This window comes from Vicugna pacos, chromosome 16 (genome assembly GCF_048564905.1).
Source record: "Vicugna pacos chromosome 16, VicPac4, whole genome shotgun sequence".
NCBI lineage: Eukaryota > Metazoa > Chordata > Mammalia > Artiodactyla > Camelidae > Vicugna > Vicugna pacos.
In genome coordinates this window covers 34,459,293-34,473,064 of record NC_133002.1, presented here as the reverse complement: position 1 = coordinate 34,473,064, position 13,772 = coordinate 34,459,293, and the positions used below count along the sequence as shown (strand labels likewise).

At 39.3% G+C, this 13,772-nt stretch overlaps 1 protein-coding gene across 5 annotated transcripts in view; it reads right to left on the bottom strand.

Annotated features, from left to right (window-relative positions):
* The window catches only part of FBXL20 (F-box and leucine rich repeat protein 20), an 89,564-nt gene continuing 75,792 nt past the window's right edge, over positions 1-13,772 (bottom strand). For all 5 annotated transcript variants that reach the window (XM_072938807.1, XM_072938809.1, XM_072938808.1 and 2 more), the window contains exons 10-15: positions 12,544-12,674; positions 10,480-10,540; positions 9,577-9,621; positions 7,975-8,031; positions 6,852-7,064; positions 1-5,370 (exon numbers count right to left, since the gene is read on the bottom strand). In XM_072938807.1, the coding sequence (XP_072794908.1) occupies positions 5,263-5,370; positions 6,852-7,064; positions 7,975-8,031; positions 9,577-9,621; positions 10,480-10,540; positions 12,544-12,674 (615 nt within the window). In that variant the 3' untranslated portion in view covers positions 1-5,262. The remainder of the gene's footprint in view (positions 5,371-6,851; positions 7,065-7,974; positions 8,032-9,576; positions 9,622-10,479; positions 10,541-12,543; positions 12,675-13,772) is intronic.

Below are 13,772 nucleotides of genomic sequence, written 5' to 3'. Positions count from 1 at the left end.
GTGGTGCCAATCCCCATCTGGATGACACCGGTTGGGTGTGTGGTTAGGTGTGTGGAAAACAGAAGCCCTCCTTGCCAATAAGAAGGGCATGGAGTTCATTAGATGGAGAGGAAAGTAAATCTATTCACATGTGAGGCAGCTGTTTCTACATATTCAGGACAGATGCCTGTACCTGAAGCAAAGCAGCCCAGTTCCAGAACTGAGTCTCTCCTTTACTTTGAATCTCATCTAGCATTTTCCCACCCTGATTCTTCCAAACAAGACACTTGAAAAACGTGGAAAATAAAAAGGGCCAATTGATACAGTTTTGGTTGCTCATGGTTCTTTTTCCTAAAAGGGCAATGAACTACCCTGGCTGAAGAAGCGGAGTCTCAACACCTGCAAACCAACCTCTACCAAGAGCTTAAGCAAGAAACACGAGGCAGAGATGGAAGAAGTGCATTATGGAATTTCTCTTAATATCCCACATGTGAGCTTGTCCAACAATTTTTTTTCCTGCCGAAAATTAAATGTAACCCCCTTGGGCTCCCAAGATTCACTCAGACTCAGCTGAGAGGTTCTTATGGACTTCCCTAAGGATCAAAGGCTTCAGAGATGCAGAACTGATGTTCCTAAGAATAAAAATGGACAGAACAGACTTGCTTTGGAGTGGGGAGCTGCAGAAGCCCTTCATGGAGAAAACTCACTTGCCTCATGGTAGTTTCTGGAAGGTAGGAAGTTTGTCTCAAGTGAGAGGGCAAGGTTAGAGCAGCATGTTCTTTGCTGGAGAGCCAAGATGTTAAGTGAGGGCATCTGGATATAGCAAATACAAGCCAAATTTTATTCCCAAATTACCTAGGTTAATTATACCCTATCGACATGGTCTTATAAGCTCTCTGTATCTTCCAATCTTATAATTAAACTTTATGACAGAAATAAAGAGGAGGAGAGGCTGAGACTCTTAATTCCCATCCTCCTCCTACTGCTTTAGGATTCTTTGGTCCAAGACAACTGTAAGGGGAGGGTTCTGCCTCATGATCTATTCTATACATCTTCTCAAACAACTCTCAACTAATTCACACTGCCTGGGTTTGAGGTGGTTAAAGATCCTAGAGCTGGTGGGCTGACAGAGAAGGGAAACTTTTTATAAAATTTTCTGGAAACTCAAAGCATACCACCGAAAGAGCCTGTCAGCCAGGATGCACGACGGGGATAGAAACCTAACCTTAAATCATGCACACAGGAGGAAAATGGCAGAGCAGACCAATTTCCTTTAAAACCCCTCCTCTCTCACTGGTGGCAACTGTCATGAGTAGTCTGACTTTCAGCACAATCAACATTAAATGGCCCAGGGTCAACCACAATCTGCAAGTGTTCCTCCCCTCTAAACAGCAGTCACCCAAGGATATGCTGCCCGCAGGCAGGAAACCACCTCTTCTTCCCAGAGACAGACTCACACTTCCTAACAACTTCAAACCAAGACAAGCTCCATCTCACACTTTGTTTAGCTCCCCCGTGGCATTCGTGGGTTATCAAACCAGTAGCAACGCATTTAACAAGGCAATCAGAAGAGAAAAAAGAACTTGACTGCTATACCATTTATAGCTATATAGAACTGTTCAGTTTGGAAAGCCCAAAATAAAGCATCATAAAAGTATTTACCAGGTTTTCCTCTAAAATATGTGATAGAAGGAATAAGAAAAATTTGACTTACATGTCTGCTAAATCAACTTAATGGATATGGAAATTTGTAAAAAAAACCATTCAAGAACTACATTTACAACCACTAAAGAACAGAACAGCAAGAGAAAACATTTTTTTACATAAAGCACAATGTAATGTGCTTTCATATTCCAAATATTGGAAAAAAGGATGAAGCCAGATATTCTTACTCCTCATATTTAACAATTTGATTTCAAATTCATTAAGCAAGTATCAGTGATCACCCAAGTGAAAAATAGCCTGAGCCACATAACAGCTACTGAATTCAAGGCTGCCCAGGATAGTGTGCCTAGATCAGGACAAGGGTCCAAAGAGGAAGCCAGAATGGAGACACAAGAATAGTCAGGGGGGTTGTGGGGGGAGGGTGCAGCTCAGAGGTGGAGTGTGTGTGTAGCATGCATGAGGTACTGGTTTAATCCCCAGTACCGTCATTAAAAAAAAAGAATAAAATCAGCAGCATCACTGAGACATGGAAGCTTTAAACAGAGGGCAAGGATGGGTATAGAAAGGAAATGGGAGAAGTCAATGCAAAAAACAAAAACAAAAACAAAAACAAAACTGGAATCATCTTGATGGGGTCAGTGAAGAAGATACAAAGAGATACTGATGGGAGTTTGGGCATGTTCAGCACTAGTTGCCCCAGACTCCTTGTAAGGTGCCTTATAATAAATGCTGCGTGTTCCTTCACCACAAAAACCAACCCCGTCCCAAACAAACAAACATACTGATGATGCTGAAAAATGTAAGGGGAAAAGGCTGCTTAGAAAAGAGACGATCTGGATGTACAGTAACTTTGAGGAAACCTTTTCACTAACCCCAAACCTCTTCTCTCCATTCACTGTATTTTTTCATTACTGAAAGCATATTGTGATGTGGCTGTGCAGTCAAATGGACCAATAAATTCTTCCTAAGGAAGAGTTTTTCCTACATCTTTGAAGACTTATTGGATTTTCAAGAGCATCCCTGACACTGAGAAGGAAACATTCTATGTTCAGCTGGCCCTTTGTACCTGACCAAAACTTACCATATTCTGGGTCCTCAAAGTCCTAGTACATTTCATCAGCTGATGTGGGTTTCAGATTAGCATAAAAAATATATGTTCTTCCAAGCTTGATGGGCCTGAAGTTTTCTTGAGAAAGGAACAAAGCTCCTGCCTGACCACACACATGCTAGTGCTGTGCACTCCAGGGCCCTTATTCCCTCACTGGACTCTGTTCTTGCCCAGACAGGCAAAGAATGTCTGGACAAGTCCACATGGAGTGGGTACACTCCTTGAGAAGAGAAACAGCATTTCCAAGACATTCATGTACTGGTGAATAGGGTCTTTTAAACTCTTTAAGTAAATAAGTACCTCAATAGTCTCAACTATTGGGAAATTCAAATCCACACTCACTAATAAATCAGGAATCTCTGATCAACTTGTTCAGGCACTATCTTAAAAAATACTTATGTTATATCTGTATATGTGGGGTACAGCCAGGAGAGTAGGTCTCACTTTAAAAAGTATATTCCTCACCTGGTAATTTGAGAAGAGGGTAAGAGAAGGGAAATGAGAAATACAAGCAGTTTGAACTTTTAAAAGGGCATAATAATAAAATGAGATTTAAAATAAAATTAGCATGCTAAATAATAGTGGGTAGTACAGATTTCTAGGACTTTTCAACTGATTGTTTGTGGAAAAATAAATCACACTTTATTCCTACATATGCTGGTAGACCCAGCACCTACAGCATTAAAGCAAGTATTTTATAACAGCCTGGATCATGTGAAAGATGACCTAAAATCATAGGGGACTGCACATTTAATGCCCTAAACAACCACCCCCTCAGAAAAATCTCCCCCCCCCAAACACCAAAAAGTCACCGTATTGAAAATTACACAAGGTTTCTAACCTTGGGTTTTAGAAATCTACTTCTTATACTTCAGAAATTCATTTTATTTCCCTCATCCTCCATGATTTTTTTGGTGGGGCGGGGTACAGGTAGAGCTTCTTTGACTCTGAGTCATGGGCACTGAATACCCTGACCTCAGCTCTGGTAACCAGGCTGGGCAGAGACACTGAACCCTCTACTTCCTCTCAACGTTCACCTGCTGCTGCTCCAATGCCTTCACCTGGCTACTCTTGTATTTCATTCACAGGAAGTCTGAAGCACAAAAGAGATATGGTTGACAGTTTCTGAAAAGATTCTGGTTCTCTGAAGCTCCAACATTAGATATGATACTATCAACACTGATGAACAGTTGATCAGCTGCTACAGGATCATTCTTCCATCTCTGAGAGGCTGAAATGGGGGGAGGGAGGAAAGAAACTGCCTGGCTCGACTGCACAACTCCTCCAGCAGCATTCCTGCTAAAGCGCAACAAACCTCACAGACACCAACCTGAGATGCCACTGATCACACCTAGATTTCAGTGAACATACATGTTGAGCCTGGGTGGCAGTGACTTTCAGGTTCTGGGATTCTTTACTAATAATGTTATTTCTCTCTTTAATTAAGTTAGAGTGAAGGGAAAAATGTGCAAATACTGGGCATATCATGCGTATTATCATATATCACAAGATATAACAAACCAAAAGGCAAAGTTTGTTTTCATCAAAATAGTTTTAGCTCAATTTCTTCTCTTAACTTTTCTTGCTTTTGTTACAGTTTCCCTTCAGACTGGCAAAGATTCAGGCAGGGTCCCCTAATGGTAAAATTTAGAATTAAAAAAATATTTATTGATAATGTCTCTTTTAAAAATGTCTGGTAACCCCAACTAATCATCCAAAATGCTAACTGTACACACAGTAACAGCAAAAGAGTAACAACTGTGAGTAAGCAGACTACAAACAGGTGACAGTCTGAGCAAGAGTGCGGGAGGGAGCAACAGAGAATGAAAGACAGGTACACAGGTGTGCTACAGAGAGTGACAATTTGAGTGAATAAGTAATCACATCTGGACCACAGTGATTTCAATGCAATCATTTAGGAAACCTCTGGGCCAAATACTAAAACACAAGAGGAGGAATGAACAAGCCTTCTTTGTGAGCATGCTCAGCATGTTGGCATGGAAACAAGGAAGAACAGAAGCTCTGTAGTCATCTCACACTGGATGGCTACCATTTACAGGATGCAAATAAATTTTCTTTCTGGTCCCTGGATATAACATGTATTGTTTTCTATGCTTTCCTTGACCTTGGAGGACTACAGCTGCTGTTCCAAAATTGCCGAAGAAACCCCTTAACAAAATAAACCACAGTAGCAGTAACACTGGGTTTGCTGGAATGCCCCCTTCCCTCTACCTTGCTTATGATTTTCTTCTGGGCACATCCAACAGGAATGGTTAAGTTTTACCAATCCACGTGACAAAGCCAGCACGAACTCAGTCCCCGGGTCACAGAGCTAGAGGGGGTGGGGGTGAGGGTGGGTATGCGTATGTACGTGTGGCTCTGGGGATCTGGATGCTGCCCTCACTTTATAACCTTTGCCCGGAACACTGGGGTCGCTTCCAATGGAGATCCACGGTAACTCTAGAAGTGTCATTAAATACTCAGTTCACCAAGGCTGACCACCTCCATTGTCATAGGATGATGCAGCATCTGCAGAAGCGCTGTCTGCTGCCCCCTACTGATGGGGGTGGAGTGACAGGTGCGAAGTAGGCGTGGACTTTAATATTGGGTAAATGGGTCTGAAACAAGACAAAAACATTACTAAGAGATAGGGCTTAAACAGAATGAGCAACGTTGCTTTTCAGAAAAACCACTGAGGACTGAGTGGACATGAAGGCAGGGCAGACGCTAAGCACAGTTGGGATGTTGAGAGGCCTGGGTTCTACTTTGTACCATCCCAGGTTATTCTAAAAGACAAACTCAGTTCATGTAACTTTGGTACCTGCTTCCCTAATAATAAAAATTGGGGAAAAACTTCATGCTAATCTCTTAACCTGTCCCAAAGGGATTCCTAGTTGGATTCTCATAGTTGGAAGAAATTATATAAGCTTAAAATAGTAATTTTTTTCAAGCCACTGTGGCAATATTTCTTCTGACATTTTAAGAAACCTCATTAAATCCTCTTTTAACAACATGCTTCTAGATTTTACTACATAGTTCCTAAATTCCTACTATGTTCAAGACACTGTGCTAGTTATGCAAAAGGAGGTACAAGGATGGTCAAGATGGAGATCCTACTCTTAGGGAACTTACAGTCTAGACATGCACACAAATAGCTAATAGAGTGGAAAAGTGCTAAGTGACTCTTGAGGATTCGGAGATGCAAGAGACTCCTGACAGCCAGGAAGGTCCAGGAACCCTAGTGTAAGCAGGCCACAGGCCATAGAACAGGCTCCAGTTGACCCATGGCTCTCCTTGTTTGGTGTAGAAGAAATATGGGTGCAAGGCCTCCCTCCCTTATGTTCTCAGTCCTCTCGGTCTGAAGTGAGAGGTAGAACTCAAGATGAAGTATGGTGTTCCTTCATGCACTCACATGCCATAAGGCCAACATGGATATTCTTGGAGGTTGGTTGTAAGGGCCAAACTAAGCACAGTAAATTTCCCACAGCAGGTGTGAAGCAGATGTTCCAAAAAATGTCTGTTGAGCTGAATAATCCGACACAGATTTATCCAGCCTTTTATAATCTCCTTGCTGATAACCTGTCTTTCAGTTTTTTGGCTATAGGTGGGTCTCTTTATTATGAAGGATAGGGCAGAAAGAAAAGGTAAAAAACTACCTGATTCATTTGTTGCCTTAAAAAAAATAAGAACCCTAGCAAAAGAATCCGATATGAAAGGAAATACAAATTAAATTGTTAAATCTCATTTAACTAAATATTTTCTTTATGTTATTCCTTTCTTTCCTTTAAAAACAAAATCTGTCATGTGCTTTTTTGATTCTAGGCATGTTATTAGAGAGACTGTTGGAAGGAGACCTACTTTTCTTCCCTTCAGTGTGTGTTTTCCTACTAAATTTCCATCTGGAAAAACAGGTAAAAACTATCTTCCCTTAGGCTTGCTCTCCATCTTTTTTTCTTTGCTGAATGTCCAGGTAAATTAAGTATCACAGAAAACTAAATTTAAAAAGAGGAAATGGAGGATAAAAGAAAAGAGAAAAGAAAAGAAAAGAAGGAAGGGGTGCTGAGAATTTAGAGCCAGAGGGTGATTCCACCGTCTTTACCCTGAGTCTCTTGATTCCAGCCCGTGTGATTTGCTGGCAGTCATAGAGTTCTATCCGCTCAAGGCTGTGACAGCTCTTCAAGTGCTCCAGGGATGCATCCGTGATTAGCGGGCAGTTGTCCAGTTCAATCACCTCCAGCTGGTCATGGGCGCAGGCCCCGTTCCCCAGGTGACGAATTCCATCGTCTGTGATCAGCTCACAGTGAGACAGACTCTGCAGCCAAATAGAGCAAGGAAGGACACTAAGCGCTAGATCCATGTGGTGAAATGAAGAAAGCAAACTAGAGTTGCTGGGGTTCTGCTTCTGACAATCAATGATAGACATTTCTGTGTGGGATTCTAAATATTTTTTGTGAATTCCTGTAATGATTATGAAATAGTTCATAAACAAAATACATTATCCCGCCCTACCCTCTCCATATACAAATTATTAACACTTTTCTTCTCTACAGGGACAAGGGGGCTCAGGCTCTTCCTGTAAAAAATTTTCTGGAATTTGGACTATATACTGAATACCTGGTGCAGGGACACGCCCAAATAGTTAATTAACTGAAAATTATTCTTTTAGCTTTAAGATGTGGTTGTTTCTTCACTTTACCAATTTTCCTTAAATCTCTGGTTCCTCCATGTGAAACTCAGTACCACTGACCCAAACATAGTTTAATGTGCCACCAAACACCAAAAATAAGCCTAGATACAGAACAGTCAACCAGAATGCTTTCCCACAGTGTTACTGGAAACAGTAGCAGAGAACTCCCCCTACTGAGGCCTGGATTGCTTCTGTTTTATAGGAATAGTTGGTCTCAATGTGAAGCAAACTGCATTTGGGGCCACCTTTTCTCTGGAAATTTAAGCATCGTTCAGGCTGGAGTGTAATTCATGTGGGAGGGAGAACTCATACTCTCCATGTCAGTTTTCAATCTCCAAGCACTGATACAGAAAATATTTAACTTTTCCAGTTCCTATCTCAGTTTCTCCCTTCATGCAGGTCCTCCCTTGGCCCTCTGTAAGTTGGCAAATTGGAGAACATGCTTTCCCAAAACGGTAGCCAGATACTAAGAGGAAAGTAAGAGCTGTGTTTTGATTAAATCCAATAAACATAAAACTTTCAAAGTCAAACTCACCAATACTTGAAGTCGAGGACAGTGTATAGAAAGTTGGATTAATGTGCTATCTGTTATCTGAAAGAAACATGTAAGTTTATTTTAGGGCTAATTCCAAAAAATTCATGGACCATACCTCATTCTTGACTACACTTGTATTCTAGATTGATACCCTGATACCAATCATCAAATAGCAGAATCTTGCTTGCAATCCCATCAGCTACCTGAACCTATTCTTTGAGAGCCTATCCAGGCTAGTCATCATCTTTGAGCAGGACTGTTGAAAATCCTGTTTGTTTTTGAAATAAATGAAAAGGTGCCCTCTATAACTTCTACCCACTGGACATTGTTCAACCTCCTTAGAATCATCACAGAAATGAATCAGAAGACATTGCTCCATGAAAAAAATTAATGTAGAAACATCCTCGCATTTTTACATATTTGGCCCACATATATTTTTAAAATTTATTTATTTTTATTTAAATTTTGTTGGGGGGGGAAGGTAATTATCTAGCTTATTTTTTAATGGAGATACTGGGGATTGAACCTGTGCATGCCAGGCATGCACTCTTGCCATTGAGCTATACCGTCCCCGCACTGGCGCATATTTTTATAAGCCATGCCACAACTCAGGATTGATAACCTGGATGTCAGTTATTTTTCCCAAGGGTGGCAGAAAGAGGCTGCTGGGTTAACTATGAATATTCAGTAAGAAAGAACTCCTGAAGGAAGAACAGCCTTTTATATTTATCTTAGGACGGAAAGTAAATCAGTGTTTCCCCCCAACCCCAAATTCATCTCTAACTCTGAGATGATTATTGTAATACACCTAGCTTCATAGGGGCTAAGAAATGACAGGGGGTGGGGACTGGAGTGGGCAGGCATGTGCACATCACTCAGAAGGACCAACACTAGAAAGGACACAGGACACCAGACATGTGCAAGAGACAGATGTATGTGAACAGTTTTAGTTTAGTAAGAGCTAACAGGGGCTATAAGTAGTGTCCAGATAACAAGTAATTTGGAAAAATCGACCTCTATAGATACTGAAGTATCTTCTCTTCTTTATTTTTACCATAACAAAAAATCCATTGTTCTATCTTCTTTTTAGGAGTCCCCATTTAAAGTTACTCCTCAATCAACTAATAATCTCAAAGTTCTTCAAATTGGTAATAAAAGAAGTTGTTGATAAGGAGGCCAGTCTTCCTGCCTGAAGGGCAGGATTCCGTTGGGGCTCCAGGGCTAATGATGTATGGGGTCTCAGGTCCAGTTAAGTTAAAAAGGAGCACTGATACCTATCAGTGTGCTAGGGCTTTAATTATTTACTAGCATTATAACCCTGTAGGTCTAAATAAATATCTTAACATCTTTATGGCCTGAATGCTTGGGCCTTCTTTCTTTCCAATGGCAACCTTATTGATGGCATGTATTTCCCAGATTCTTAGCACAAGTACCACGGGCACCTCGGCTTGGTATGCCTGGAGGACACCTCAATAAATAGACAGTCAGCAGTGCTGCCAGGCTCTACACTACAGCAGGGCAAGGGAATTGAACATTGTGATGTGCATGTATTATATAAATTTCTATCATACTGTATTTCTAAGTAAAAATCCACAATCTTACCTGAACACACTCTTCCAGGTCCATCTTTTCAAGCTCATGGCAGTTCTATGAAATATAGACCCAAACATTATAGTACAAACATTTAAAACATGGGAAAAATTTAAGGCCAGAAAACTAAGTAGTATTAGATATACTGGTGAATTCCAGAGAGCTTCACAGTTGGTGTCATTCTAGTATCACTTCCTGTCTTACTCCATTAATTACACATTTTAAAGGGCCTCTATCACAGTGAAATTTCTCAATTATTCCACATTTAAAGTATCTAACATCTTACAAAGGATGTACGATGAATGAAAATGATTTCTTGGGAAGCAAAGGGAGAATACGCCCTCATCTATGCCATGTGCTGTGCCCCCCACACCCTCCCAATCGGTATTCCATCAATCTCCCTAAAAGCAAATGCCTTTTCCTATGTTCCATTACACTAGTCAAAGATAGTATAATTTTAAATACATAATATATTATTATACAGTGATTTATAAACCACTCTAAATATTAAAATCTTTTGGAGAATATAGAAAATCTCTTAATACCTCTTCATTTAAAATCAGGCTTATATATTTCTTTCAACATTATTCTCATCCACCAGTTGCATACCAAGTAACCAAATAAGTTTCTTTCACAAAGCACTAGGAAATTCCTGCTTAGTTTAACATATCATCTTATGAAAATGTGGAAAATCAAGTCTCACGAAGGAGTGTCATGTTGTTCAATTCATGCCTTTCCAGAGCAGCTGTCTGTAGCTACAAGACAAGAACTCTCAGGAACACCAGCCACAGAGAAGTTCCCCAACATCCCACACACTCACTTCTACTGCCCTTCCACATTTCCCTCACTCCTCATTCTTCTGAAATAAAAATCCTGAACAAAAAAACCCTTATAAAACCTGAAGAAAATACTTACCCTGGCCAGAGTGGTAAAGCCTACATCTGTTAGTTGAGAACACCTTGCCACTTCTAATATTCTGTTAAAAAAAACAAAGTGAAAGTCAACCCCTTGGTCCCTGAAAACTGGGTTTATTAAGACAGCAAGAATTTAAGAAAACCTCCTATTCCCTAAGGACTGCATAACAGAGTGACATTCACAGCTAAGCAAGTCTGTATACAGATCTTGCCATTCATTTTCATGGAGTCATCATAAAGTGGTCCTGTAAATACCACATTTCAGGGTGATGCAATCAGAAGAATATAATAGAAGCTTGTAGTTAATGCCAAAATGCATGAGAAATGCATTTAAAAGCCTTCTTGATGGCATACTGCTTACCCCCAGAGGGCAGCCTGCTCCTAGAAAACAAAGGAAATGGAGATAAATACTCTGTTTCAGTTAATCTGTTGCTAAAGTAAATTATTCTCTTTTCCTATTTTACATGTACGATCATTCAGATTTAAACAGCTATTAAAAATGTTATGAGGGGACTGGTTAATTACAGGTCTGTCCCAAATACGATATTCCATGCTTATGGAAAATACACCCTTAAGCTTCCTGCCTCCCCCGAAAGGCGCCCAAGGCAGGCCCAGTGGAGAGGGGAGCTGAGCTGGTAGCCACTCTCCTATTCAGGAACGGCTGAACACCAAGCTAAGTACCAACCACTACACTGGGGAATCAAAAGTAGTAGCTCTTTGCTATGAAAAGTCCGGCGGTGTCTGCATGACAGTACCAAAGAATATTATGTTTGCTTACAAATTACTTCCTATAGAAGTTGAAAAAAAAATAAAGCTAAAATATAAGAAATTATTATTAAGGGGCAATCAATTAGAATGAATGCAGTATCTAATGGGAAAGCATGATCTGACTAAACCCAAGTTTTAAGTATCACATTTGAGAGCCTTTCTATTCTTAGAACAAACCACAAAAGAGACTGGAGCTGAACACCCCTCTCTTTCAAACAGAAAAAGATTAATATGTAATATTTTTAGACAGAAGACTGGCTACCTCCTTAGCTCCTGAATGGCACTCTACTCTAGGCTTCTGATAGTATTAATTTTGACTAACAAGTCTATGATATATTAAGGAATTTTGATACTGTGGGCAAATTTTCTTTCTATAATTAAGGTTGGGCCCATAGTCTCGTGATTACAAAAAAAAGTTTTAAGCTTGCATCCTTGCTCCTGCACTTACTAACTGTGAGACCTTGAACAGGTTACTTGACCTTTCTGTGCTTCGGTTTTCTCATCTATAATATAGAGATAATAACAATGCTTATATAGTGTTATGATGATTAAATGAATTAATATTTGTAAAGCATTTAAAAAATGCTAACATGTCTAATATATAATAATATACAACATAAGTTTTGGTTTAAAAACAAAAAAAGGCAACCTCAATTACCTCCCCTCCAAACCCCAAAAAGGTATATGGGGATAGTTTGCTGTGTGCTCTTACAGAATCAATATGAGTTTGATCCCATTTGCATGCAACATAGCATTCTTAGTAAATATTTAGCCAATCCCATATTTAGGCAGAGAAGTGGGGCCACAGAGAAATAAAGCTTGCTTTAAAAGACCATCAAACAAAAAGAAAAAATTATAAAATAAAAGACCATCAGCACAAGGGAGGTTCTCCTCCAGGGCTGTTTTTTCTCTTTAAATGCTTCCTGCTATGTACCTGGCATCATTACTACAATATAAATGACAAGAGTGGGTCTTCAAAAACTTTCTTCAGAAAGGAATTATATAAAAGCATTATAAGAGAAAACACCTTTATTTCTTTTCTCAAGTAATGAAATAAAATGTTGATATTTTTCTAGTATGGATAGCAAGATATAGAAAATGAGGACTATTACCCCTTGGTTCAGGCCAATTACATGTAATCAGATAAGGTGCAAAGCAAGTAGGTGGGCATCTGAAAGGGTAGGAGTAGCCTTAGAGTGTCTACCTTAAAAATTTCAAGGTTCCAAGGAGTAAGTGTGAGTGAAGGAGGCCTCTGTTCCTTTCCTCTGATTTTTTGAGATAAACAAGAAATGTTTACCTAAGCCGAGGGCAGTTCTGACCTAAAGCATTCAGGATGGCATCTGTGATGTTGGAGCAGCCAGAGGCACAGAGGGACTGTAACTTATGGCACCCTCTGCATATAGTAATGAGACCTTCATCTGTGATTTGCTAAAAAACAAGAGAAAAAAAATGCATAGGCATTAGTAACTTAGCAGAAGACAAAGAAAAAAGGTTACCTTTGTGAGATAAGTGACAAAAAAAATAAAAGTAGATATCATATTAATCATGTAGCAGATCTAAAAGAAAATGAACACACTCTTGTGTTTTTCTAGTTCTCATTGATTTTAGTTTGCAAGAGAACCTGTGCTCAATTTTGGTGCAAAGGGAAGAAGCTAAAATGGGGTTCTCTTAACCTAATGGGATGAACGGGACTGGGAACAGCATGTGGTACGTCACGGTGTAGGTACAATTAAATGATTTTGAACCCAGAAAACAGATAACAACAGCAGTATTTTAATAGTATAAACACATTTACAAGTTCAAAATCGATATTAAGTTCCTGAAAAAAAAAAAGACAACCAGTGGATGATAACTGTGATCTCAAATCAACCACAGATCCATTTATTCTATATTTTAGTTTTATAACATAAAGAATAGCATAATTTAATGGAGATAGTTGTGCCCAATTCAAATATAATTCTGTATGTTTTAAATTATTTTAAAATGAAAAAAAGAACACAAAAAGATGTTACATTAAAAAAAAAGATATCAGCACTTTAATTTGTCCTGCTAAATTCACTAATTTTGTGGAAGTCTCAGAATAAAGCTTTCCTGTCATTTCTGTTTAATCAAACGCTATCCTCAGGTTGTAAGAACAACTGAAAAAAAATCACACTTTAAATAATCACTGCTTAAATCAGTATTTTCTCAATATTGTAGAATTGAAACAAAATACACATGAAAAATGGATGCTAAGGCAGATACAAAATCTGTCATGAGAAAACACTGTTGAGGCATATATACATGTACAAGTACCTAAAAGGGGGATGTATGGTTATTACTAAACAAGGATACATGAAATTAAAAGGGAGAAGCAGCAATCCATAAACATGCATATTTAGGAGGCCAATGGAATTTGTGTCTCACACAATATTAGGAAAACATTGGGAGGGCTGTGCTGCCTTTACTTTCCTAATGTTTTAAGGTCTATAAGGGATTACCGAAAAAGAAAGATGAAGAAAGTCATATTAACCAATAATTTAAATT